This window comes from Miniopterus schreibersii (assembly GCF_964146895.1).
Source record: "Miniopterus schreibersii genome assembly, chromosome: 14".
NCBI classification, from domain to species: Eukaryota; Metazoa; Chordata; class Mammalia; order Chiroptera; family Miniopteridae; genus Miniopterus; species Miniopterus schreibersii.
The window spans coordinates 11,854,891-11,879,146 of NC_138114.1; the positions used below are offsets into that span (position 1 = coordinate 11,854,891).

The 24,256-nt window shown below is 49.1% G+C and overlaps 1 protein-coding gene across 2 annotated transcripts in view; it reads right to left on the reverse strand.

The window, feature by feature from the left end:
* TSPAN14 (tetraspanin 14) overlaps positions 1-24,256 on the reverse strand; it is a 53,270-nt gene that overhangs the window by 20,488 nt on the left and 8,526 nt on the right. For both annotated transcript variants that reach the window (XM_081157794.1, XM_081157795.1), the window contains exon 2: positions 5,512-5,609. In XM_081157794.1, coding sequence (XP_081013920.1) covers positions 5,512-5,592 — 81 coding nt within the window. In that variant the 5' untranslated portion in view covers positions 5,593-5,609. The remainder of the gene's footprint in view (positions 1-5,511; positions 5,610-24,256) is intronic.

The following is a 24,256-nucleotide window of genomic DNA, read 5'->3' on the forward strand; positions in this document are numbered from 1 at the left end:
GTTGCAGGCTTGATCAATGACTCTCTCATCATTGATGTTTCTCTCTCTTCATCTCCTTTCCTCTCCCTGAAATCAATAAAGATATATTTTAAAAAAAAGAACTAAAAATAACAATAAAAGTTGAAGAGAAAAAAGAATTCTTCTCAGCAGTGAAAATGAAAAGATACTACATGAAAATACACCAACCTTTTCCTGTCCGACTGCTTCAGTTACCCAGAGGAGGGAGAGGGGAAACCACCTGCACTCAGACCTGGGACCAGGCCTTGGGGTCTAACACCTGGGCAGAGTCCAGCTCACAAACGGGCAATTCTTATCAGCTCACCAGGGGAGGAGCACGGTAAAGGCCAGAGGAAGAGAGTGAGACTCTCTGCCCAAAAAGATGTTGTGATCGGGGCAGGGGAAGTGAGCTGACCTTTAAGACCTTCCCCGTCAGGCTTGCTTTTTGCCTCTCTTGGGTAGGGTGACCACATGTCCTGGTCTACTTGGGACAGTCCTGGGGGACACCTGTTGCTCTGGCAAAATTCTTGATAACCTCTCTTAAAACCTTAAGGTTCCCAATTTGGGCCATAAATTACATGTCCACCATACTCAGAGGGGAGGCATCATCACTTTGAAGGAAGGAGCCTCAAGTCTGGCTGGTCATGGCTCGCCCCTCACTCAGAACCAGGCTGCACATTAGGCTCAGAAGCTAATCCTGCACTTTGTAAATCACTGAAGAAGGCAATGGCAGGGTCTCTGCTCCCCGTAGCAGGGTACTTGTCTGTGCTCACAAGTGACATCCATTCTCACTTTTAATCAGGCCTCCTCTGAAAGAGATTCAGGCAAGGGCTCCACCTGAACTTCTGCAGAGTAAACTCAGTGTCTGAGGTGGGAAGCACTCCTGGAACTGCAGACACCATCTGAATGCCCCTGCAGAGGGTTCACTCAGGAGAACCGGGGAGCTCAAGTTCTCTGGGAGCCAGGTGAAGGGGGATGAAGAAAGGGCGCACACTGCTCCTCCAGGTGCACCACTCCAGCCACCCGTCCTCTGCAAGTCCCGGGAGACTGTCAACACTTTTAACTATGGTAAGTGCACAGAGTATCGGATTACCATGTTCACGTGTGCAGCTCGGCGGGAGTCAGGACATTCACAGGGTTATGCCACCATCACCACCATCCACAGAACTTTTCATCTTGCAAAACTGACACTCTACCCATTAAACAATAACTTCCCCATTCTCCCTCCCCCCCGCCCCCAACCCCTGGTAACCACCGTTTTACTTTCTGTTTCTATGAATTTAACTGCTCTGGGTACATCATATAAGTGGAATCATACAGCATTTGTCCTTTTGTGTCTGGCCTATTTCACTTACCACAGTGTCCTCAAGGTTAATCCATGTTGTGGCATGTGACAGCACTGTCTTCCTTTTTAAGGCTGAATAATATTCCACTGCATCTACAGACCACATTTCATTTACCCATTCATCCTTCAGTAGATGCCTGGGTTCTTTCTACCTTTGGCTCTTGTACATAATGCTGCTGTGACCATGGGAGAACAAATATCACTTCAAGATCCCACTTTCAGTTCTTGTGGGTATATGCCCAGAAGTGGAATTGCTGGATCATACGGTAGTTTTATTTTTTAACTTTTCGAGGAACCGCCACACTATTTTCCATAGCAGCTGCACCATTTTACAGTTTCATGAACAGTGCACAAGGGTTGCAGTTTCTCCACATCGCTGCCAGCACCTGCTGTGTTGTCCTTTTCATACTAGCCATCCTCATGGGTGCAGAGCGGTCTCTCTCTATGGTTTCGATTTGCATTTCCCTACGTCAAAGTGAGCTTTTGCACTAGAAACCAGTCTAACACAACCAGTGTGATTATAATAATTTTTTTTTTTAAATGTAAAAAATGCTAGTGCCCTCAAAATACTATGTTGGCTAGGAGCGTTGTTTCCTGACATCCTGTGATAAGAAAGCTCTGAAGCCCAGCCATGCTCACTGGGTAACACATGCAGTTCAGAACAGATACCGACACGAGCAGCATCTGCACTTCTCAGCCTCAGCGAGTATTACCATTACCAGCCTCTTGGAAAAAATCTCAGCCCCTACACTGGACTGAGAGAGGCTTAAGAAAACTGTGAGACTGTTACAGGTGTTTGTTATGAAGAATGTTGCAGTGGAAATAATTCTGAATGGGACAAACTGCTAAATGAAACCTGTGCTTGTTCCTGCACCTGGAATTGGTCAAAGGAACAAAAGGCTGCCTTCTGCATATTCAAACCTGCCCAGGCAGTCCTTTGCTCCACTGCTCACGGTTAATTCATCAAAAAAAAGCAAACACTACAAAAACTCTGTGCAAAATGGTTTATCTGTGCTTGGCTTCAAAAATATCCAGGGAGGAGTGGGTAAGTGGGGGGTGGAAATGAGTTGGTGATTTTTGAAGCGAGGTGATGGGAACATGGACGTTCATTATATTCTCTTTTTAAAAAAATAACTTCTCTAAGGAGGTCAGGGCTTGGCATATTATTTTGGATATTTCAGCAACCTTGTGAGGCATGTAGCAGGTAGGTGAGATGGATATTTCACAATGAAAACACCGAGGCTTAGCAAGGTCGCTAGTTCAGAAGAGTCCAGACTGGCCCCCAGCAGAACCCCCCACCCGCTGCACCTGTACATCCCTGAGGGCTCTGCCGCCCAATTCTCAGGTCTCACTCCAGACTCCCAGCGCCTGTGCAGATGAAGACAACAAATCACCGCCAAGAACTCAGCAGGAAAGGGCCAGGTAGCCTCCCCCAGCCAGGCACCAGGACTCCCTCTCTGAATCTCCCCACCAAGCTCTCTCGGGCCCCATTTTCCTGACTGTTCCTTTTTGTCCCTTCCTGTTCTGAGCCAGTGTACACTAACTGAAGAATGACGAACTCTCAACCACGTGCCTTGCCAATTCTGCAAAACTCCCATCAAGCTGCAGCAGTCTTCCATCACCAAATAGACAGCTACAATTCTGGATTCCTGAGCTCCACTGTTTGAATTTGGTGCTGAAAAGGTACTATCGGGCAAGTGAGTAACGCTTCCCAAGAACAAAGAATCTGTTCAGAAAAGCCTCCAAAGATACAGAGACATCAGGACCCTGAGCCATGGCAGCAGTGGGAGAGTTTCACTCTAGCTACAAAAGTCAGGATGAGAATCAGAGGTCAGCGCACAAGGCCAAGCGAGCACAGCCGGCGGGGATGACAGCTGGGTATACAAGTGGCCAAAGTGTGAGGCTGCCTGTCTGGACCAGGTGGTTCTCCACCATGCAGCTGGCTGCCAGGTGGGGACTCCAGGTGGAGCCAGAGGACTCTCTCCAGACAGGGAGCAATGCAGGTCTGGGAAGCCATATGTCTTGAGGATGGGACAGTCAGTCCTCCCACTAGGAAGGGCCCTGATATGCGTCTAATAAGGAACCATGTCAAATGTCCGGCACCGCCCTACTTCAGGGCAATGATGACGTTGGCAAAAAGTGGTCTGAGCACAGGAAAAGATCTGGGTGAACGTCCTGCCACTGAATCCCACCCTATTTCTCCAGGACAGAAAACTCCCATAACTCTGAGATAAGTCATCAGGAAATGGTGCCCTACAGTCGAGGGTGGAGGACGGGTAAGTCCTGGTAAGTCTGTCTTGTTCTCATAAGTTTCAGTCCCAACAACTATGTATGGAGCCAGATGGCTACTAGATCTATTGTGGTGGTGACCACTTCATGAGGTATTTAAATGCTGAATCACTATGTTGCACACCTGCAACTAATATGCTACTGAATGTCAACTACAATTAAAAATAAATTTAAAGAAAAAAGTTCTAATACAAAGAGGAAATGCCAAAATCCACAGTGGAGGCATAACAGGGCATCACAGCCTCTCGTTCTGTCCTTCCTCTCCATCGGCCCCCACATGCAGACACTGGTCAGCGACACCTGCTTATGGTTTTAAAAGCCTCTGTGCACGATCACGTCCCTCGCCCTCCTGCACAGCAGAATCAATGTCTGCGTCTCTCTGGACCTATCCCACTGGCAACACACACATGCTGTAACCTCCCTTAACCCCTGGACCATCGCTAACCAATGCTCAATTGTTCTGCTCCCCTTTTAGGCAAGAGTCCTTGAAAGAACTGTCATGAGTCACCAGTCTCCACTTCCTCACATCCCACTGGCTCCTCCGCCAACTCTAGGAGGGTTTCGATGCCCCCAGAGTGAGCAGCAGCTCTGGTCCAGGTCACCCACAAACCCCACCTTGTCAAAGCCAAGGACAAGTGTCTGTCCTCTTGCTGCTTCATCTCCCTGTGGGATAGCTCATTGCTACTACCTACTTGAAAGGCTTCCTCTCCGGGTTCCACAGCACAAAACCTCCAGAGCTTCCTTTTACCTCGGGCTACTCACTCACAGCCAACTTCGAAGTGAACTTTCCACCAAACCCCACCTCCAGCATCCTAGGGCTCAACAGCCAGACCTCTCCTCTTCTCAGTCAACACACTCTCCTTCGTGGTCTCATCCAGTCCACCCCTTCCCGTGATGGAAGCTAAAACTCCAGGACGGTCACTAACACACGAAAGTGACATCTCTATATAACTGGCTATGAGACAATTCAAACCCTTCTGCCCCCAAATTCCACCATCCATCCCCTCACTCTGCAGAATCATTCCAAAATCAGACCAAACCATCCAACTTATAACCCACCAAGAGCTACTACAAAAAGTAGAAAATAATTCCACTGCTTGCTGAGAACTGTACATTCCTACACGATCAGGCTCCTTCGTGCCTCTGTCCTCACCTGTTTCCTCTCCTCTGTACTCACTCAGCTCCAGCCACATGGCCTTTTCTTTGTACCCTGCAAATGCCAAGCTCATTCCTGCCTCAGGCCCTTTGCAAATGCTATTCTCCAGGCCTGGTGCTTTCTTCCCCAGATCCCCATGTGGCTGCCTCTTCACTCATATTCAGGTCTCAGTACACAAGCTACCTCTTCGGAATGTCCCTTTCTGACCACCCTACTCCAGGAGTTTTTCCCTCCCTGCTCTACTGCTTAGTAGGCTAATTCCAATTTGGTTAAACACAGCACCACAGGGCAGGGCTTTATTGCCCTTGCCCAGTCTTAATTCCCAGAGCCTAGAAAAGGGCCTGGCACACAGGCAGATGCACACAAAATACCCTGCTCCAATGACTCACTGGGGCATTCCTAGGGCAGGGGTGGGGGAGACAAACACATATCCTAGCCAGAGCCCCAAGCCTTCCTGAACCCCCAAGAATGGGGTAGTCTGGTATTTATTCACCAGACTACCTGACCACTCAGTCTGGTTTTCAATGACCTTGGCCTTCCCCATCACAGCACTTAAGGGTCTATTACATAATTTACTTGTTGCTAGAGCAGGGCTCATCAACCCTGCCCACCATCCCATGCAGAGCCTCAGAGGGCCTGCCAAATCCAAAATATGTGAACTGAAGAATCGTGATTTACTAACAAAGGGCTAAGCAAGGGAATGCCACTGGTCTCCTCCACTCACCCAGAAGACGATGTTGTAACTGAAGAGAAGGTATTTGTACCAGCAGCTGACCTCAGCGTTGGAGTATCTATAATAGTGCATCTTCCGAGAAGCAGGATCTGTGGAGAGATGTGGGAGCCATGAGGCAGCAGGTTCAGTTTCAAAACACCTCCCCCAAACCTGCTCCCCGAGGAGAGAATGAAGCCTCCGGGATTCCCCAACTTGTTTCCCTGTGTTCTTGCACTGTCCAACACAGTTTACTACCAACGCCAGCTATAAATTAGGCAAAAATCAGATTAAGTCAACTTTGTGAAAACAGCCCCCCCCCCCCAAAAAAAGGAGAATCTTTGAAAGACTTCTGCTTGGCGCCTTCTCGAACATTCACCTCATCACCTCTCCACTGTGCAATGGTTCTTACACTTCATAGGAAACAGGGGTTCAGAAAGGCCATGTGACTTGCTCAAGGAAAAAACAAAAAAATGATAAGCCCCAGGATCTGAACAAGGCAAGGACTCCACGGTCCACGTGCCTCCACCTCCCACTCCCTGGGGCAGAGCAGCCAAAGGAAGAAATGGGGACTTGACCACTTGGGGAAGACGAGACAAAGGCCAAGTCTGGACAGAATCTAACAGTGGCCAGCGAGGAACAACCAGAATTAAGGCTCCTATTTGTTCACCTAAGATTTTCAGAGACAACCTCCTAAGCTCAGCCCTCACAGAGCTGAGGAAGGTGGAGCACCCTGGCCTAGGTGGGGAGATCCTATGAGCCCAGCCTTCACCCCACTCCTTCTCCCTCTCCCTCCCCTGCTTAACCTCCCCTCCACCCAGCGCCTACTCCCACCCACCAAGACCACTGCTTTGGCCTTAAACTACAGAACACTCTGTAAACTGCAGAGTGAAGGGTGGGGCCACTCTTCCTCATTGTGTCCATCCCCGAAAGCCTCTCAGAGAACCCTACAAAAAGGAGGTGCCCCCAAAAGAGAATTCAGGGGGCCTGGCCCACCCTTTACTCCTTTCCTTTTTGAACGCAATGGTAATCCAGGTGAACCCCTCACTCGTCCACCACCCTGAGCAGCCAAAGCAGAGGCTAAAGGATGAGGAGGGGCGGTGCCTCGAGCTGACCCTGACCTGCAGGGCAAGGAGGGATCTGAGGCCTCCAGGGGAATGCTCACACACACACACACACACACACACACACACACACCGCCCCCCCGCCCCCCCACCCCCCACTGTCCAGGGTGAGAAGAAAGGCAGAGCATAGCAGGACAGAGGCAACAACAAACGAGGCCGCTGGCAGCAAGGACACCACCGGCCCACAGCCAGCAGTAAGGAGCGAGCTCACGCCTCGCCGCGGGAGTAGCTGCTGCAAAACCTGTCCCCGCAAGGCAGCCTTGGGGCCTGGCTGCTGTGCCTAGAAAGCAGTGCCAAGCAGGGACATGGAAACCACGTCCCTCTAGAAATGGGTGCTAAGACCGCTCAACCATCCTTCCCACAGAGCGGCATCAACAGGCACATTCCGGACACCACCGTTCGCCCATCCCCGCCCTCCGAGAGGAATGGGAGATGGTCAAAGCCTGCTTGGGACAGTCACCAAAACCAGGCAGGCAGAGGCAGCAACCCCGCAGCCCCACCCCCACCTCCCATTCCTGCCATCAGAACAGCACTTCCACAGAGTCCCCTTCAAGAAGGAGTGTGGACACAGCCCTGAAGGACACTACTGGACACACCGGAGGCCTGGCACAGGCCTGGGCCACAAACATGGCTGCAGGGAGAGGACCAGGAGCTCCCAGGCAGACTCCTTCCTTCAGCAACATGACCAGACCCTGGGCAAGTCCTTGACCTCTGAAGGCCTCAGCACCTTCACCTAAAACAGGCTCTTAGTGACAGATCCCTAATGTCACAGATGATAGGGAGACCGGCTGGCAGCATCAGAATAGCTGGTTCTAAATACAGATTTCAGGGCCCTTCACTCTGGAGGGTCTTCACCCACTTGTTGATTCTTCTCCATGGGAAGGGAAGGCACTCAACTCGCACCCCCAGTCCTACCCCCCACATAACCCAGGAACAGGGAGGAAAGGCTGCCTTTTGCTCTTGCACTGCTCTGTTCTGCAGGCCAGGGGTGGAAAAAGCAGGTCCTGGACTTCAATGTCACACACAAGAGGAGCCTAGTGTCCACATAGGTACAGCTCAGAATTTAAACTGAAGGAGGTAACAAGACGACTTGTTTGGACCCCAGCCTAAGCCACATCCTCTGATACAGGGCCTGCTGGCTTCTGGTTTGTAGGGAATGTAGCCAGTGCTGAGCTCCTGGCTCAGCGCCTTCAGAACCTCAGTGAAGGAAAAAAGATTGATGAGTACTCCTGAGCTGCCAACCTGAGGTGTGAGCCACATTACAAAGAACCCGAGGAGGCAATAAAGGCAGTGGTGCTGAAAATACAACCCCGATCAGACCCCAAATTCAGCCAAAACGACTCCAGAGTGACTGTGGTCCCTGACATCTCATCTTATTTGCTAAACTGAGTCACACTGCGAGAAATAATGTTCAATTAACTGAACATAACTGAGTCACACTCTACCAAATAATGTTCAATTAACACCAAGACCCTTTACCTTAAAACACACAGAGACTGAGTCTCAGCTTCTGCCTAAAAGAAAATGGATAAACTCTGCACAAACACTAATTACCACCGCTAACAGAGTAGGCTCTCCAAAAGCTATTGGGGGGGCGGAGGGGCATAGAAAACAATGATCAGAAAAACGTAATTCCAAGTCCTCAAACTGTCTCAACTTCAAAACTTATTAAAACAGAATAAAGCATTTACATGGCAAATAGGAGGCAAGTGTTTGTCAAAAATCAACTTCTCAAAACAAGGGGGAGAGTTAGAATCACTGAAGTGTGGAGATAGCTGGAACTAAACAATAAGCCAGAATCAGCCTAAATACTGACAGCTGCATGCTCGTGCCCAGGTGCGTGCACACACAGACACAGACACACAGACACACAGACACACACACTCACAGACACACAGACACACACACAGACACACACACACAGACACACACACACTCACATACACACAGGAGAGCAAGGTATTTCAGCCTTCTGTTAGTCCTCACTTTTGAGTCAAAAGGGGAAAAAATCCAAAGTACAAAAATAGCAATATAAAGTATAAAAAGTTTTAAAGTTCCCACGCAATTAAAAGTAACATTAAAATAAAAAAGGAAACACAAATGGTGAGTTATCTGCAGCTGCAGCAATTATAACAAAGGGTAAATATCTACAACATAAAAAATTCAGACTTAAAACACAATACTCCAGTTTTAGAAAACTGACAAAGAAAATGGATATTATACTGAAATGAAAGGGCAATATAATTAACAGATGGGAAAATGTGCAACGTCACCGGAAATAAAACTGAAAGACAATCCAGAGATGTTATTTTGCACCTTTTAATTTAACAAGATAACCACTACTGTGGTGGGCAAGCCCATGGTGAGGCTGGTAGGCTCATACCTCAATGGCAGCAGACTAAGCTGTTACCACCCTTCAATAAGCAGCACAGTTACAGACATTCAAACCCCCTCCCTGCCAAAATGGTCATACCCCTAATCCAATAAATGCATGACTAAGAATTTGCCTCAAGAAAATAAACCAAGCCCGGCGGCGTGACTCAGCGGTGAGCAGCAACCTAGGATCCAGGAGATCGGGGTTCGATTCCTGGTCAGGGCACATGCCCGGGTTGCGGGCTCGATCCCCAGTCGGGGGCGTGCAGGAGGCAGCCGATCAATGACTCTCTCATCATTGATGCTTCTCTCCCTCTCTCTCCCCTCCTTCTTACCTCTGAAATCAATAAAGATATATTTTAAATGAAAATGAAAATAAACCAAGAGAAGAAAAAGAATATGCATTAAGTATGAAATCTGTACATCATGGTTTGCAATTATGAAACAATTTGTAAGCATGTGGTTAAAGGCCAAAATGGAACATGAAAGCGTGAAATTGGTTGCATGGGGTGGTGAATTTATAAGTGATTTTCTTAAAAGGTTTCCACTGTCACAGTTACCATTATATATCAATGTAAACTGAGGCCATTGCTGCTTGGGCTGGGGGGATGCCCGCTTGGAGGATGCTGGCTCCCCAGTGTGGTGACGTCAGCAGTCACTGTAAATAGGGATTGTCTACCTTGGGATTATATTAAACTATTAAGATTCCTTCCTCTTCTTTCCTGTCATTTTTTTTAAATATTAAGAAACATTGATGTGAGAGCTGTTCATCGATCATCTGCCTCCTGCATGCCCCCTACAGGGATTGAGCCCACAACCTGGGCACGTGCCCTGACTGGGAATTGAACCCGCAACCTTTCCACGTAGGGGACGATTCCTAACCAACTGAGCCCCACAGGCCAGGGCTCTCCCTGTCATTTTAATTACAAAAGTAGCACAAGCTCAATTATAAAATAGTTAAAAAATAGAAGTGTGAAAAGTGAACTAGCAATGAGAAAACACTAAACAATGGCTTTCAAATTCCTACCATGGCCCACAGTAAGGAACACTAACAAAATCAATCCAGTGCATACATACTTGTATACTCAACTAAAATGAGTTTCATGAAACAATACTTCCCCTTATTATATTGTTATTGATAGGAGTGGGGTGTCCACCACTGGAAGTGGGGTATTTCTTTCCCCACTGAGTGCTGGGGTCGGGTCCTTAGGATATCTCAAGAAAAAGAATTTTCTGAGACTCACATGGAAGGATGAGTGACCTTTATTTGTGTGGAGTTACATCCCTGGGTTTGTAAAGTCCCATTTCCCTTAACCCAGTGCTGAAAAATGTGCAGCTGAGGATTCAGCAGAGCTAAAAACAAAGCCAGAATCCGAAGTTTCCATTCCATGGTGGAGCATGGTCCAGTATAACATTAGGCTAGTTACAGTCCATCAGTCCATTGTGTGGGGTCCACACGGTCGTGAGCCATGTGGGCAAATGCGGGGGAGCGCGCCCCCTACAAGAGAGCTAGGAGCCCAGAGCACAAGAGAAGAGAATGAACTCCTTTGTTTAGGAGCTTAAGTATCTCAAATCTTTCTGTGCTTGCAGTGGCCACGCCTACTCTGGCCAATAACCTGTTCGCATGTGTGAATGACAAGCAAGTACCTTCCCTATGTCACCCAGGCTTTGCTGGGCATGCGTCTAAGCTGTAGCTTCCTGGCAAAGCTAATGGCATGCCCGTAATATTTGGCCTTTCCCTTGCTCCTTTCCAGTTAATTTAATGACTAGGTTAGTTATAATGGTATCAATATGGCATGCATTCTAGACTTGCTATTGTTTTAATTTTTTTCAAAGAAAAATTTATCCCCGCACATCATCTAAGAATCAACTATTGTAAAAGCTGTGCTAAGAAAACAGCAGATCCTAGGCCCCAGGCTAGGCCTCCCCCTTTCCCAGAGACACTTTCAACTTCTCTCTGATCTTGATGTTGTTAAAACAAAATCACAGGCCCAGCATGCTGTCACTTGTGCTAGAAGCTCCTGACACCAAACCTAGAGTTAATATCTGACACTTCATCTAACTGCAGTTTCTACTTCTCCCAGAAACACAATCTTAATTAACCAGTCTTGAATTTTCTGGTCAAGCACCAGTAAGGTAATCTGTCACATGGGCCCTCTCCACATCCCCCCAGAGAAAAGCAGAGGCAATCTGCATGATAAAAATCCCTTCTCTTCCCCCAAAGAAAAGATTTCCAGGCCCCAAAAGAATTCCTTCTTTTGTTCATAGCTCCCTTGACTCACCCTTCTTCCCATAAACCCTCCATGCCTCCTGGCACTGTTCTAGTTGCTGGATGGGGTGCCCCCGAATTATGAATCGATTAATAAAGCCAGTTAGATCTTCAAATTTACTCAGTTGAATTTTTTTCTAATAATGCTTATTACATCCCAAACATCTCTTAGAAGTTTCTGTATATAATATGCTTGTATTACTACCCCTGGTGTTTCAGTTTAAGTTACTACCTATCCATTTCCTACCCTGGAAGACAAGAATATAACAACCCTCTTTACACTGCCACGAACCACCTCCCCCCCAAACCACCGGCTCACGCTTCTTTCCCAAGTACAGTTAACCCCAACTGCAGTTAAACTATAGCTCTGGCTAGAGAAATTTTCAGAGTTTATATTACTATAATGTAATAGCCATGTGAGCTATCAGAGTGAGTGAGCCATACAAACCACAATTACTTTTCCTGTACATTTGTTCTCTGCAATTAATAATTCTGATTTTTCTATTTGCTTACTTTTCTGTGAATTTATCAATATTCAACCTCAAATTCAACGCCAGCTGTACAAATCTCCTCTCAGTAAGTCCATTCACATCAGATGTTCTATTTCTACTTCTTCCATAAGAAATCTCTCCTGAAGCCTGAGCTGCTTCCATCTGGACTGATGCACAGAATCCCCTCACCTCATTGGGGACACAGCCTATGAGAGATGCAATCTTTGCTCACAAATAGCTTTATTGACAAAAATAGCTTTATTGTCCCTACCTGAATAACAGTTTGGCTGTGTATAGAATTCCAGGCTGGAAATCATTGCACTGAGAATGATGAAGCCATTGCCCTACTAGCATCTTCTATATTCCAGTGCATAAGAACCACTTCAATTGATCTCTGTACCTGACCTGTTCTCTCGCTCTGTAAACTTGCCGGCTTATCCCTTTCTCTCCAGCATACTGAAAATTCAGGGTCCTGGTCTGGGTCTAATTCCACCCACTTGGCTCAAGGTCTGATGGGCCCTTCTGACATGGAAACTCGTCTGCCCGTGGACACGGCACTTCTGAGGCATTCACTCTTAGTCATGAGGATTACCAAGGCTTACTAAGGAAACTTCCGTTCTTGACGATTTTCCCACTTGCATCTTTTCTGTTTTCTTTCCGCAACTCCTTCCTATGAATGGATATGAGAACGCTGGCTGATCCTTTACTTTTCTACCTCTTTTGCTCTATTACCCATGTCTTCATCTTGTAGAGGAGTGTCACCCTTCTTATTGACATATCTTTTTTTATTCAAATGCCATTTTGATCACTCATGGTCCAAGGACATTCAAATAATAAACCAAAAAGAAACAGATGTGAGAGATGGGTATTCAAACATTATAGCTGATGATGTCATGCTTGCCTGTGATCTCGCTGACATAAAACCACATCCACACCCGGTGACCACCGAACCATTCAGCAGAGCGTCCTTAACTGGGTGCCCTTAGATGCTACAAGTCTGAGCACTAGTGACTACTGTTTTCAAGCTCTGAACAGCTGCAGGGATCTCAGCAGGGGTTGGAAGAACCAGCTGAACCTGGAGTAAGTCACAGCAGTTTACACGTGCAGGGCCTTGGTTCTAGGACTGACAACTTCACCTTTATCGACTAATAATTCTGCTAACAGTTTTGCTCTGACCTTATTTTTTATTTTCAACTTTTAATACTTTTTTTTCTAAAAATCTGTAGTATCTTATTTCATGGATATATTATTTCTCTTATCTCTCAGAAAATGTCTAATGTTTTCCAAAATGTTCTTCTCTCTAAACTGACTATATCTTCAAAGTTGCTTTTTTTGTTTGCTTTGTTTCCTTTCCTGTTACACACTTTCTTCGGATGTTAGTGAGCCTTGGCAATCCTCAGGGCTGAGAGTGGACGCCTCAGAGCGGCGCGGGAGCGCAGGGGGCACGGCAGGCGGGTCTGAGTGGGGCGGCCTGGCTGGGCCATTTGCTCAGAAAGCCGTTTGCAGCATCTTTAAGTTCCTTTCTCCTGGGCCAGTCAGGTCCCCCTGGGAGATGTCTTTTATCTCCTGACTGGAAAGCAGGGGCTGGCTGTCAGTATCCTAGGAGCCAAGTGAGGGCAGAAGGCTGAGTAGTGAAAATGGTCTCAATATAAGCCTCCAGGAATACCTCGAAACCCCAGGCCCTCGGTTTTTCCTTCTGCATAATGAATCTCCCACATTCAGCTGAAGAGGAAGGCAGTCACCAAGGACAACGGAGGAAGGGATGCAGGTATCTAACGACATCAACTGCTCTCAAAGGATTCTATCTTTCCCCACCCCACAGAAGATGGGGCGGGGAAAGACCAGACGTTCCTTCCTTTCCCCACCCTACCCCACCCCATGTGAAATAATAATATGGTGATACCAACACCTAAATTTTAAATTGGGTCAGCCATCCATCTACTTACTCCTGGCTTGCAATTCCTGGACCTCCACTTGGAAGTCATCTCCTTTCCCCTTCTCCCTGTCCTCGTAGATTGATTCCTTTTCCAAAATCCCCTTTATCTTAACCTTTGTGGAGTTTTACGATAAAGTAAAATTAGGGGCATCCACTCAATCCATCATTTTTACCCAGATCTCTAGGAAGTCTTCAAAATATTTTTAGTTGCCATATTCTTACTGAACAAAGTAAAAACAAACAAACAAAAAACAAGTAGTTTATAACCTTATAAAAATGTAACTAATTAATTGGCCTTAAAGTAGGTCCAGTGTAACTGTGCGAGCCTCCAAAAGCACCGCCTTCTGCCCCTGGAGGGCAGCCGTTAGATTTCCAGCGTGAAGACAATGCAACACCTACACCTCGTTGTGGCATCTGAGGCAGAGGAGCCACACGCAAGGACCAGAGGCTTCAGGAGTGAAGTGTAGCCTGGCTGACAGCAAGGAAACAGGACCTCAGTCCTGCAACAGCAAGGAACTGGATTCTGCCAAGAACCTCAGTGGGATTGTTCCCCAGAGCTACCAGAAGGAAATGCTGCCCCACCAACACCTTGACTTGGGCTGTGAGACCCTCAGCAGAGAACTCAATTGAACAGTGCTGAACCTGGTCAACACCATCACCACTGTCCCAAGCTACAGCCCAAGCTACCCTCTGCCCCTCACTGTCCAGTCATTCATTCACCAAGATTCAACCTTTCCACCAGGTCTTTGAAGCCTCAGTACTGACACCTAACCTGGTCATAGGCCCCTCCCAGGGAAGAGCAGCCATATTCCCAAGACAGCTGGGCATCCTGCTGCACCTCCAAGTAGCACACCTTTGGCCCTAGACATTTCTACCATCCAAGAAGGGAGTCCTAAGCGCCCACTGGGTGCTCGGGATCATTCACAGGCCAAAGGGACAGGTGGGCCCAAAGAGAGAAACCTGGGAGGGGACAGGTAAAATATGCAAGGGGAATGGATTCCATTCCCCGTGAAAGGCGAGGTGGTCACAAAGGCAGGTGAGAGCAGGCTGCTTCATTGCCCGTGAGAATCTCACATAGGGGAAGATGCTGTGCCCCAGCCCCAAGGCACCAGCACCCTGAGAGGGGAAGGAGGGACTGAGGTCCATGAGCTCCCCACTGAGTCAGACTCACCCTCACTCTCAGACTCACCCTCACTCTCTGACTCACCTTCACTCTCTGACTCACCCTCAGAGTCAGAAGTGTCTATGTCCTACTCTAACTCATACCCCTTAGGACTTAACTCCCTGTACCCAGGGTCTGCCAGACACACTGGGAACTGGACAGGGTGGCAGCACCACCCATAGGGATCCAGAAGTTTGACTCCTTACAAGAAGACACTACAAAGCTACACAGGGGTTGGGGTGGCCACAAAGATGTGGGGAGAGGGAGGTTCCCAGAGTTCTGAGATCCCCTGACCCCTGACTGCTGGTCCTGGGATGACCTCCATGTGGTGGTCCCCAAAAGCCTAGGCCACCAGCTCTGAGCCCCACCAGGCTCTCTGACAGGACTGGGGTTCTAAGTGTTTAACTTCCTGTAGGAAACTCTGAGCATAGCAAACCCAGCATTATGAGTTTCCATCAGCAAAACCCACAACCCCAAACCTGCTAAGTTTAAAAGGAGCACTGAGGGGCTCCTCGTGAATCTGGCGAGGAGACATCTGTCTATCTCAGTACTGTAATCAGGAAAGCAGAGGGAGGGATGGATGTGGGTCAGAGGGGGGAAGTAGGGAGGTGCCGGCTCAGCAGGAGAAATGCTGAGCCTGGAATGGAGGTCACTTAATCCAGTGATTTTCAAACTTACTATTTTTATTACTTTTTAAGCTACAGGAGCCTTTGTTCAAAAACAACTCTGACCCAAAAACTCAGCATGGAAGCAGGCAGCGCAGGTCACTTGTCAATTCAGGTGGCTAGGGGAAGGGGAGGTTCTGTGAGGTACACGCAGATGGGCCTGGTTGGGCTGATCCCAAATTCCACAGCACATCAGAATCACTCGAAGCCTTTCCCAGGCTGCACATGGAGACCCCAATGGGGCTAAGAGACCTGGAAACACATTTTTCAGAGTTGTCCTTCACAGCAGTCAGCTTGAAGGGACCCCCACTGGCAAAATCTGAAACAACCTGAGCTTTAAAATAAACAATAATAGTAATGGATTTTAACTCTAAATAAAATAAGAACCCATGAGTCCATTCTACTAATATACACATAAATGGATAAATAAACAAGTGAAGGAGGAGGGAAAGTTCTTTACAGCAGAAGGCCAAATAATAAATGTAAAAGGAATTAATCAAACTAAATCATCACCATTCAGCAATAATGACAGAAATAACTAATTCTGTTAAGGATAGTCAATGGGTTCTGTCTTAGTTTATTCTGGCTGCTGTAACAAAATAACACAAACTGGGTGGCTTAAAAAAGAACAGAGCCCAGCCAGGCGTGGCTCAGCGGTTGAGCGTAGACCTGGGATCCAGCCAATCAGGGTTCCATTCCCGGTCAGGGCACATGCCCGGGTTACGGGCTCAATCAATGACTCTCTCATCATTGATGTTTCTATCTCTGTCTCTCCCTCTCCTTTCCTCTCTCTGAAATCAATAAAGATATATTTAAAAAAAAAAAAAAAGAACAGAAATTTAGTTCTCACAGTTCTGGAGGCTGGGAAGTCCAAGATCAAGGCACCAGCATGTCAAGCGAGGGCCTCCTCCTGGTTCACTGTGTCCTCACACGGTGGAAGGGGCAAGGGAGCTCTTTGGGGCATTACCCCCATTCATCATGGCTTGACTGTCCTACCCTAAGTATCTCCTCCCAAAGGCCCCAGCTCCTTATACCATCAAATCGGGCATTAGAATTTCAATACTATTTGAATGGTGGCATGATGGGGGGGCGGGGCTGAAGCACAGACATTCAGGGCATAATGGATTCTAAAACTAGTTGATGAAAGTTTGATGGGGAAAGAGCATGTTTGCAGTCTTAGTCTCTCCCTATAGGACACTTACTAATTACAAGGAGTACACTAACTCAGCAGTGGAGAAACCAGCAGATACCACCTTAACCTAGTGATCGCTGCTGTCACCACCCTAAGCCAACATCAGTCTCTCCCGAGAGCAGCACCGAGGACACCACTTCTGCGGTATGCTCACAAAAATGCGTAACCTGCACAATGAGGAAAGATCAAAGAAACCCAAGTGATTCTAAGAGATAACTGGCCTCAGGTCAAAATGTAGTTTATGGTCATTTTCCTTTAAAAAAAAAAAAAAAAGAGGGTGAAGTGGGGGTGGGATAAAACATTGGGGCAACAAACAAGGCTAAAGCCCAAACAGATCTTGAGAATGATTCCTCAAGCAGCCCATTCAACTGCGCCAGCAGCATCAGGGCAGCACTGGCTCACACAGGTAAGGCAGGGCCTCGTCACCCACAGCTGCTGCCCCCAACTTCCCAAAACCCTGGGTGAAAGGAGGCCTGGCACCTTCCTGGCTTCGCAGCTGCTTTCGCTCTGCTGCTGGAGGTGCAGCGGCCAGCTCGCCCACAGCGCATGGCGCCCTGATAACCCCGCGGCCTGTTCCTGAAAGCCCAAGTGCGCGTGAAATGGCTACACCCAGAAGCCAGCGGCACACGAGATGTGGAGGATCTGGGCCCAGTTCGCAGGGACATCTCCAAGGTGGACAAAAACCCAGCAGGCCAACGTGCCATGACCCTCAAACCTCAGGAGGACGAGACCAGGCCTTTTGTCCATTATGACATCCTCAACTCAAGACCTGATGGCCAAGGGCTCCCAGGACTGACAGGAGGGACTGGCAGGACCGGCGGCACCTGGCTCAGAGGTCGGTCCATCAGCACACACCCACACTGCTCGGCCTCGGGGTGGCAGACAAACACCTCAGGACTTGTTTCTGCTCCTTCAAGCACCAGCGCACCACACCTGGCACAGGCTGTGGGGGCCACAAAGAGGTGGAGTAAGACCCACGCGTGACTCAGGACGCAATTCTCTCTACTAACCGGGGAGTAACATAGGTGCTGGAGGGCAGGACCGGGTACCGGAAGGAAGGAGGAGGTGGGAAGCTGGTCAGGAAATGCTGCACAGAGCAGATGGCTGAACTTGAACTAGATGAGCGCTCTACATGGAGACGCTCACCACCTTGGGAGGAGCGACTGAGCCCTGAGATGGAGACGGCGGCCAACAAGACTGTCCGACTCGGGTTATGAACAGAGCTCCTAGTGTGTCCCCAGCCCTATAGGCGATACCAAGACACAACCGGCATGGCTGCCCTTACAGGGCTGGCACAGCTGGGGTGGGAGCCACTCCCGAACACCACAAGTTCTGAGTGATGAGTGGGCTGCTTGGGGAGAAACAGTCTCAAGAACAGCGTCTTCGGCAGCCAGTGAGGGAGTGGCTCCAAGGGGGTGCGAGGTCTGACGGGCGTGTCTAATGCGGATTTGAAATGGTCTCTTTGTAGGAGCTGCCCTACCCCCACCTCCTCTCCCCCAACACAAAGAACTGTGTAAGAGAATTTAGAATTACATACATTTACTCCTTCCATTTTTTTCATGCTTGAAAGGCATAAAGATTGTGGTTCTAAGATGTTAAAAACTGCAGTCTGCTACAACAAACTGTTTTAACACAAACAACCTACTTCAAGGTCAGCACTGGGAGCACCCCCAAATCCAGCCCAGGACAGGAGGCTCTCCAGCCCAGGGCAGAGCCTGCTTCCTGGCCTCCTCTGAGCAATGCAAACAGACTGGGGGGAAAGGTTCACAGGGCTCACAAAACAAACTTCCCAAACAAGCTATGAAAAGTGAAGCCTGCTGCAGAAAAATAAATAAATAAAACAAAGTGCATTGAAAATGTCAAGAGAAAAGAAATAAGGGTGGAGGGAGGAACAGATTTCTTTTTTAATGCAAATAATGGTGGGAAATTGCTGAAAAAGTCTGAGCAGAATCTGCAGAGAGTCGGCTGAAGATTGGCAGTTCAGTCCCTGAAACAGAGTCCCAGAAGGCCAGGGGCCCAGCAGCTGAGCAGGGCTGCCTAGGGCTCCTCTCGCCCACCGGCACTTTCACCCCCAGGCCTGGAGGCTCACGCTCTTCCCCGCTGGCCCCACCCACTTCCACCAGAATGGGGGAGGGGAGGCAGGCACTCCTAGCCAAATTAGGAGAGGCATCTCAACTTTTCTCCACTACAAAAGTACCGCAAAAAATAAACTTCTAGTCCCCCTTCAACATATACCAAAACACCTTTATAGAATGTTACAAAAAGCAAGCAATATTTATAACCTGTCATCCACCTGGGATGGACTGGGCAGGGTGAGTGGCACCAGATGGCCAGGGAGGGCTCAGCAGCGCCCTCTCCCAAAGGAGGACTCCAATTACCCCTAGGCTCTGTGCTCCGACGATGACCTTGCCAGCAGGCTCCAGGAGATGCCCTGAAGCTGCCAGCCAAGGCAGCTTTCTCAGTCTCCAGACACACCTCTGAGACTGGGGTTCATCCTCAGTGCCCAGGGATACCTGCTGTACACTGCACACCCAAGAGGGTAGGGGCCCTGGGGCCAGGGTTGCCAGACCCTGTTAAAGTTGACAACTCTGAGGGCAAGCAGGTGAAGACTGCAAAACCACAACACAGACTGAAGAGCAACAAGGAGGGGCTGAACTAGGGTGTGAGCCAGGGCTTCTCAAACCTGAAAGAGCATGCAAATCACCTGGAAATCTTAAGTGTATTCTGATCCCCCAGGTGTGGGGTGAGACACAGCTCCCTCCAGATCCGACATCTCACCAAGACCCTGGGTGATGCAATGCTGCCCATGACAGGCCTGTGGGCAGTGCTTTGCACAGTCAGGATGTGAGATGCATAAGAGAAAAGCAACTACAGAGAGGAAGGAAAACAATCATTAAGGCAAGTCTGTGGAGGAAAGCCCACCCATTTTTATTGTGTGTTGATTTATAGGGATGTATTCAGCTTTCCTGCAGGAATGCTTAGTTCTGGAGTTTTTTCATTCCTTTAGTACACCCCACCCACTGGATTCTCACCCCAATGGATTCTCACAGGTTATTTTTATTCCCATTTCACAGCTATGGAAGCTCCTCTAACCAAGTGATAAGTCAAGTTGGATTCCCTGCCCATGGGCATCTTCCCAGACCACAGGCCTCCTGTGACGCATGGACACATAAGCTGATCCTGGCCCAGCAGACAATGGGAGGAAAACTGCAGACCGAGGAGGCCCAGGGGGTGGAGGCTGGGTGACGAAAGGCAGATAAAGGGCCAGACACCCACCGAAGGGGACCCAGCAAAAGGATGTTTTTGCCTCCTGGAATCTATAACAAAACAGACAAAATTTAAACCCAGGCCCCCCAGAAGAAGGAAAAGGGTGGTATCTCTATCTTATTGCATTTGTTTTTACTTTTAACATCCTGCCCTCACTTTGGCAGGAGGTCAAATTAAGAGCTTTACTTCCTTCCCCCCAGGTTCAATTTTACCAGAAAGGGAATGTGGCATTTCCAAGAAAAGAGTCAATGCCAAGACAATTTATCAGTGGGTCCCTGAGAACTGCAAGGGTGTTTTGGAGTCAGGGGGGTGGGTTTCCATGTGAAAACCACACACATCTGCAGAGGTGATCACTGCTACCACGAACCCCTCCAGAACCCAAGGAAGAAAACCCCAGAGGAGAGACTCCCTGTGATGACATTTCTTCCAAAAGATATCCTCAGCTGGCAAGTGGGGTTGAGGGTAGTGACCAGCCATTGTGGATTCAAATTCATTGACCTGAAAGAGTCACACAGCTAAAAAGTTTCCAAAGTTCATCTAAGCAACCCTTCCATTTTCCAGAGACCCACGCCCACTGAAATGAATGGCCAAGGTCACTCAGAGTCCAGTAGCACAACCGGGACTCAACCCCAGCCTCCTACTTCCATGTGCTTTTCCGGAACACCATGCTGCCTCAATCATGACATTTCCCAACCTTGTCTGGAGCCAACTACCCTAAACACAGCATCTGTGTTTCAATGCCTTTGACAGAGAACTGAGTTCTTTTTGCTGAGTCTTGTAAAAGCTTTGCTAAAATAAGGGCACTCCAAGGGGCCACCCTGTACAGGGCTGAAACTTGCTTCCTAATTTGTTCGACTTGGCTGATGAGATCAGATAAGAGAGCCAGGCTTATCTCACGATGAATGGGTTCTGAAAGGGTAACATAAAATACTAAACACAAAAAGGCAGTGAAAGCTCCAAAACAACTCTTAAGTCCAAGGCAGGCGACTATTGCAGACTGGCTGCAGTGCAGAAAGCAGGAGATGGGCTGCAGCGGTCACACCTCCAGAAAGGGATGCCAGCATGGTCCTCGGCTATACCATCGACCTCACCCCTGGGTGAAACTGGGTCCCCAGGAGGAAGCTCATTATGCCCACCAAAAACTAGGGGAGAAGAGAGACATTCAGACGCCAAGGGGCAGGGTCTGTCTGGTTCCTCTTAGTTGGAGAAAAGTTCCCACAACCATTCAGAGACTGGAATCAAAAGAAACGTTTCTCATTCACACCCACCCCGCCACTAAATGCTAAGAACTCTTCCTACACAGACTCCAGGTGGAAGGACCAGGAGGTAAAAGAAGAGCAACCTCTGTGCCCAGGAGTGGCTTTTTCTGCCAACGACCAGGAAGCTACTGCTCTCAAAGGTGCCTGTGCCGCGGCCCCTCTCCCCCGTATCTTTTTCCCTCCTTCCCTCCCTCTCCCGACCAACTCTCCCTCTCTCACACACACCTTCAGTGGCCACAAACAGGTGGGACGTTTCTCTGTCCCACTGTACATGTCACCATCACTCTGATCCAGAAAGAGGGTTAGACCATCTCTAAACAGAGAAATCTCAGCACCACTGGGGAGGTGGGGTTACAGCTGGGGGAACTGAGGGTGCAGCCAGGGGACTGCATGCTGCTGGCTCAGTGGGAAGATTCATGTCTTAAGGGCTTCCCCTGTGCTACGAGACCGCTGCCTGCCGCCTGCCCAGCCTGCCTGCCTGCCTGCGATTCAAGAGCCCAGAGAGGGCAGAACAAAGGAATATGGCTGTGGCTCAGGCAGCGGGGGAGGTGACGGGCCAGCCTGCCAGCAAGCAGGCTTTTCTGCAGCTGAGTGCTCGAGTGAGGAACAGGGGACACTGAGCTGAACACTAAGGCACAAAGGAAAGTGGGGCCTGCGAGACTTACAACAACCCAGCCACGTGCCTGGCCCCCACCCAAGGGCGCAGCTGGGCCCAGATTGCTTAGGCAGAACCTACTCCCAGAGGCAGCAGGCAGGTGACTGACAAGACAGGCACAGGGCACTCCTGCACCTTGTCCAGCTGCTCAGAACTCTTATCCAGAGTGGTTCCAAGCACAGCGTGGGGACTTGAGAGGGGGGAAAGGGGGATCGTGACAGAGATACCTGCAAAGAACAGGGCCCCTCCTAATGTCCAGGGGCAGAGGGGGCACCAGGAGAAGGCAGGGCCCAGGCTGGGCAGCTCACTCAGCATAAAATAACACAGGAGGGGCACTGGAGTGGCTAAGATCCCTCCACCAAAGGACTTGTATTAACATAATAGGCTCCTGCTGCCAGCAACAATAGTAATACTGGCCACCCCCCTCCCGCCCTCCCCTTTCCCCCAAAAGATCCACAATGGGAGGCAGCAGGAAACCAGGGCAGAGCCCATGAATAGCTCCACTGTCAGTGCCCAGGCCCCACCTCCTCAGCCCCACAGGTCAGTCCTAGCTGCCACCCCACCACAATAGAAATCTCTGTGCTGCCAAGGCCCCAAGCCCACACAACAGAGCTGTGGGCATGGGAAGCTCTGGGCTCTCACAGGGCAGCATGTGACAGCAATGGTGGGAGAGACAGACCAGGGCACAGGCCTCAGACCCAGCAGGGCAGGGTCATATCAGCCACCTTTCTGTTTAGGGGACATCTGCCATCCAGCCCTAAAATCTCCCTAGTTTTTGCCCAGCCCTGCCTAGGCGTGGGGCAGCCAGAGCCACACAGGAAAAGATTATAGTCATCTCAGAGGCACATTTGTGTCCACAAGGATGTGGAAACAGCATGAGTGCTCCTGGGACTCCCAGGAGGATCCCAGCGGATGGCTCCAACATATGCCCTCCCTCCCCCCCTCGCCTAACCCACCCCAGGAAGAAAAACTCAAAGGCCCTCACCCCCTGCTTGCCACCTGCTCAAGACAGAAAACCCATCCACTATTTACACCGGGTGCCTTCTACACAGGCTTTCAAAATCACAGGTTGGCAATCAGGCCCATAGCAGCCTAACGCAGCAAGAAGCCAGGGCACAAAGCCGGCAGGAGACGGGGGAATCCCAGAGCAGTGGAAGGTCCAGTGAGGCCAGGATGGGAGGCCTGACCCTCACACCAACCTCTGAAACTGAGGGAGAATCTGCTCTTCTAAAAGCTGTTTCCCAGCTTCAGCTTGTTTCTCAGCCAAGACCTCCCCCCGCCCCCACCATGTCCTGCCCCAGTCCTGCAAACTCCTGCAGCTGCTCAAACCCACATAATGAGAAGTCTGCCCCCATCACCATCTCCTCTCTGGCTCTGGCTGCCTCTTCACCCTCATATCACAATTTTGGGTGCATAGGTCTCATGGCCCACAGGGCACAGCCAAGGGCTGCAAACGACAGGTGCTACGGAGACTGGCTGACCTGAGCTGAAACAAGGACAGACTGTGGTGGGAACCAGCACCCCAGAGTCCCAGCACCCACTGTCGTCCCCTCCAGCTCTAGGCTCCAACTGTAGACATACAAGATCCCGCCAAAAGAAAAACTCAGGTTTTATCTGACTCCCTTTGGACTCAAAACAGTGCGTTTCTTTTCCTACTAAGCACCCAATGCCTGGACTCCTCAGCTGGCCAGCTCTACTACAGAGCTCTGAGCACGTGCGAGGCATCCCTGCAGCTTGGGCCCGAGAAACAAAATACAGAAAGCAACCTCAATGTCCATCAATAGGGGGCTGATAAAGTGAACCAGTTTACTGTACAGAGGAGTAACATGCCGCTCTTCAAATGAATGGCCCGCACTGTGTGTGCTGAAATAGATCAATCCCAAGATAAACTTTAGAGTAGAAATCAGTTAAGTGCAGGACAGCGCAATCAGCATACCAGCAAGGGATGCTTGACCAGGCACCCCGCACCTGGTGACAAAGGCCACAGGGGAGCAGAATTGAACAGGTCAGGGATGGAAATATTCATTTCCACTGTGTATCTTTATGTGTTCTGCATCATGTGTACATTTTTAAAATAAAATTTTTTTTAAAGGATTTTTTTTTTTTAAATATATCTTTATTGATTTCAGAGAGAGGAAAGGAGAGGGAGAGAGAGAGACAGAAACATCAATGATGAGTCATTGATCGGCTGCAGCCAGCAACCCGGGCATGTGCCCTGACCAGGAATCAAACCCTGATCGCCTGGATCCTAGGTCGACGCTCAACCACTGAGCCACGCCCGGCCGGGCTAAAATAAAATTTAAACCTAAATTGACATTTAAAACCCCAAAAGTTTATGGCTGGAGGCACCAAAACTTTTACCTGTAG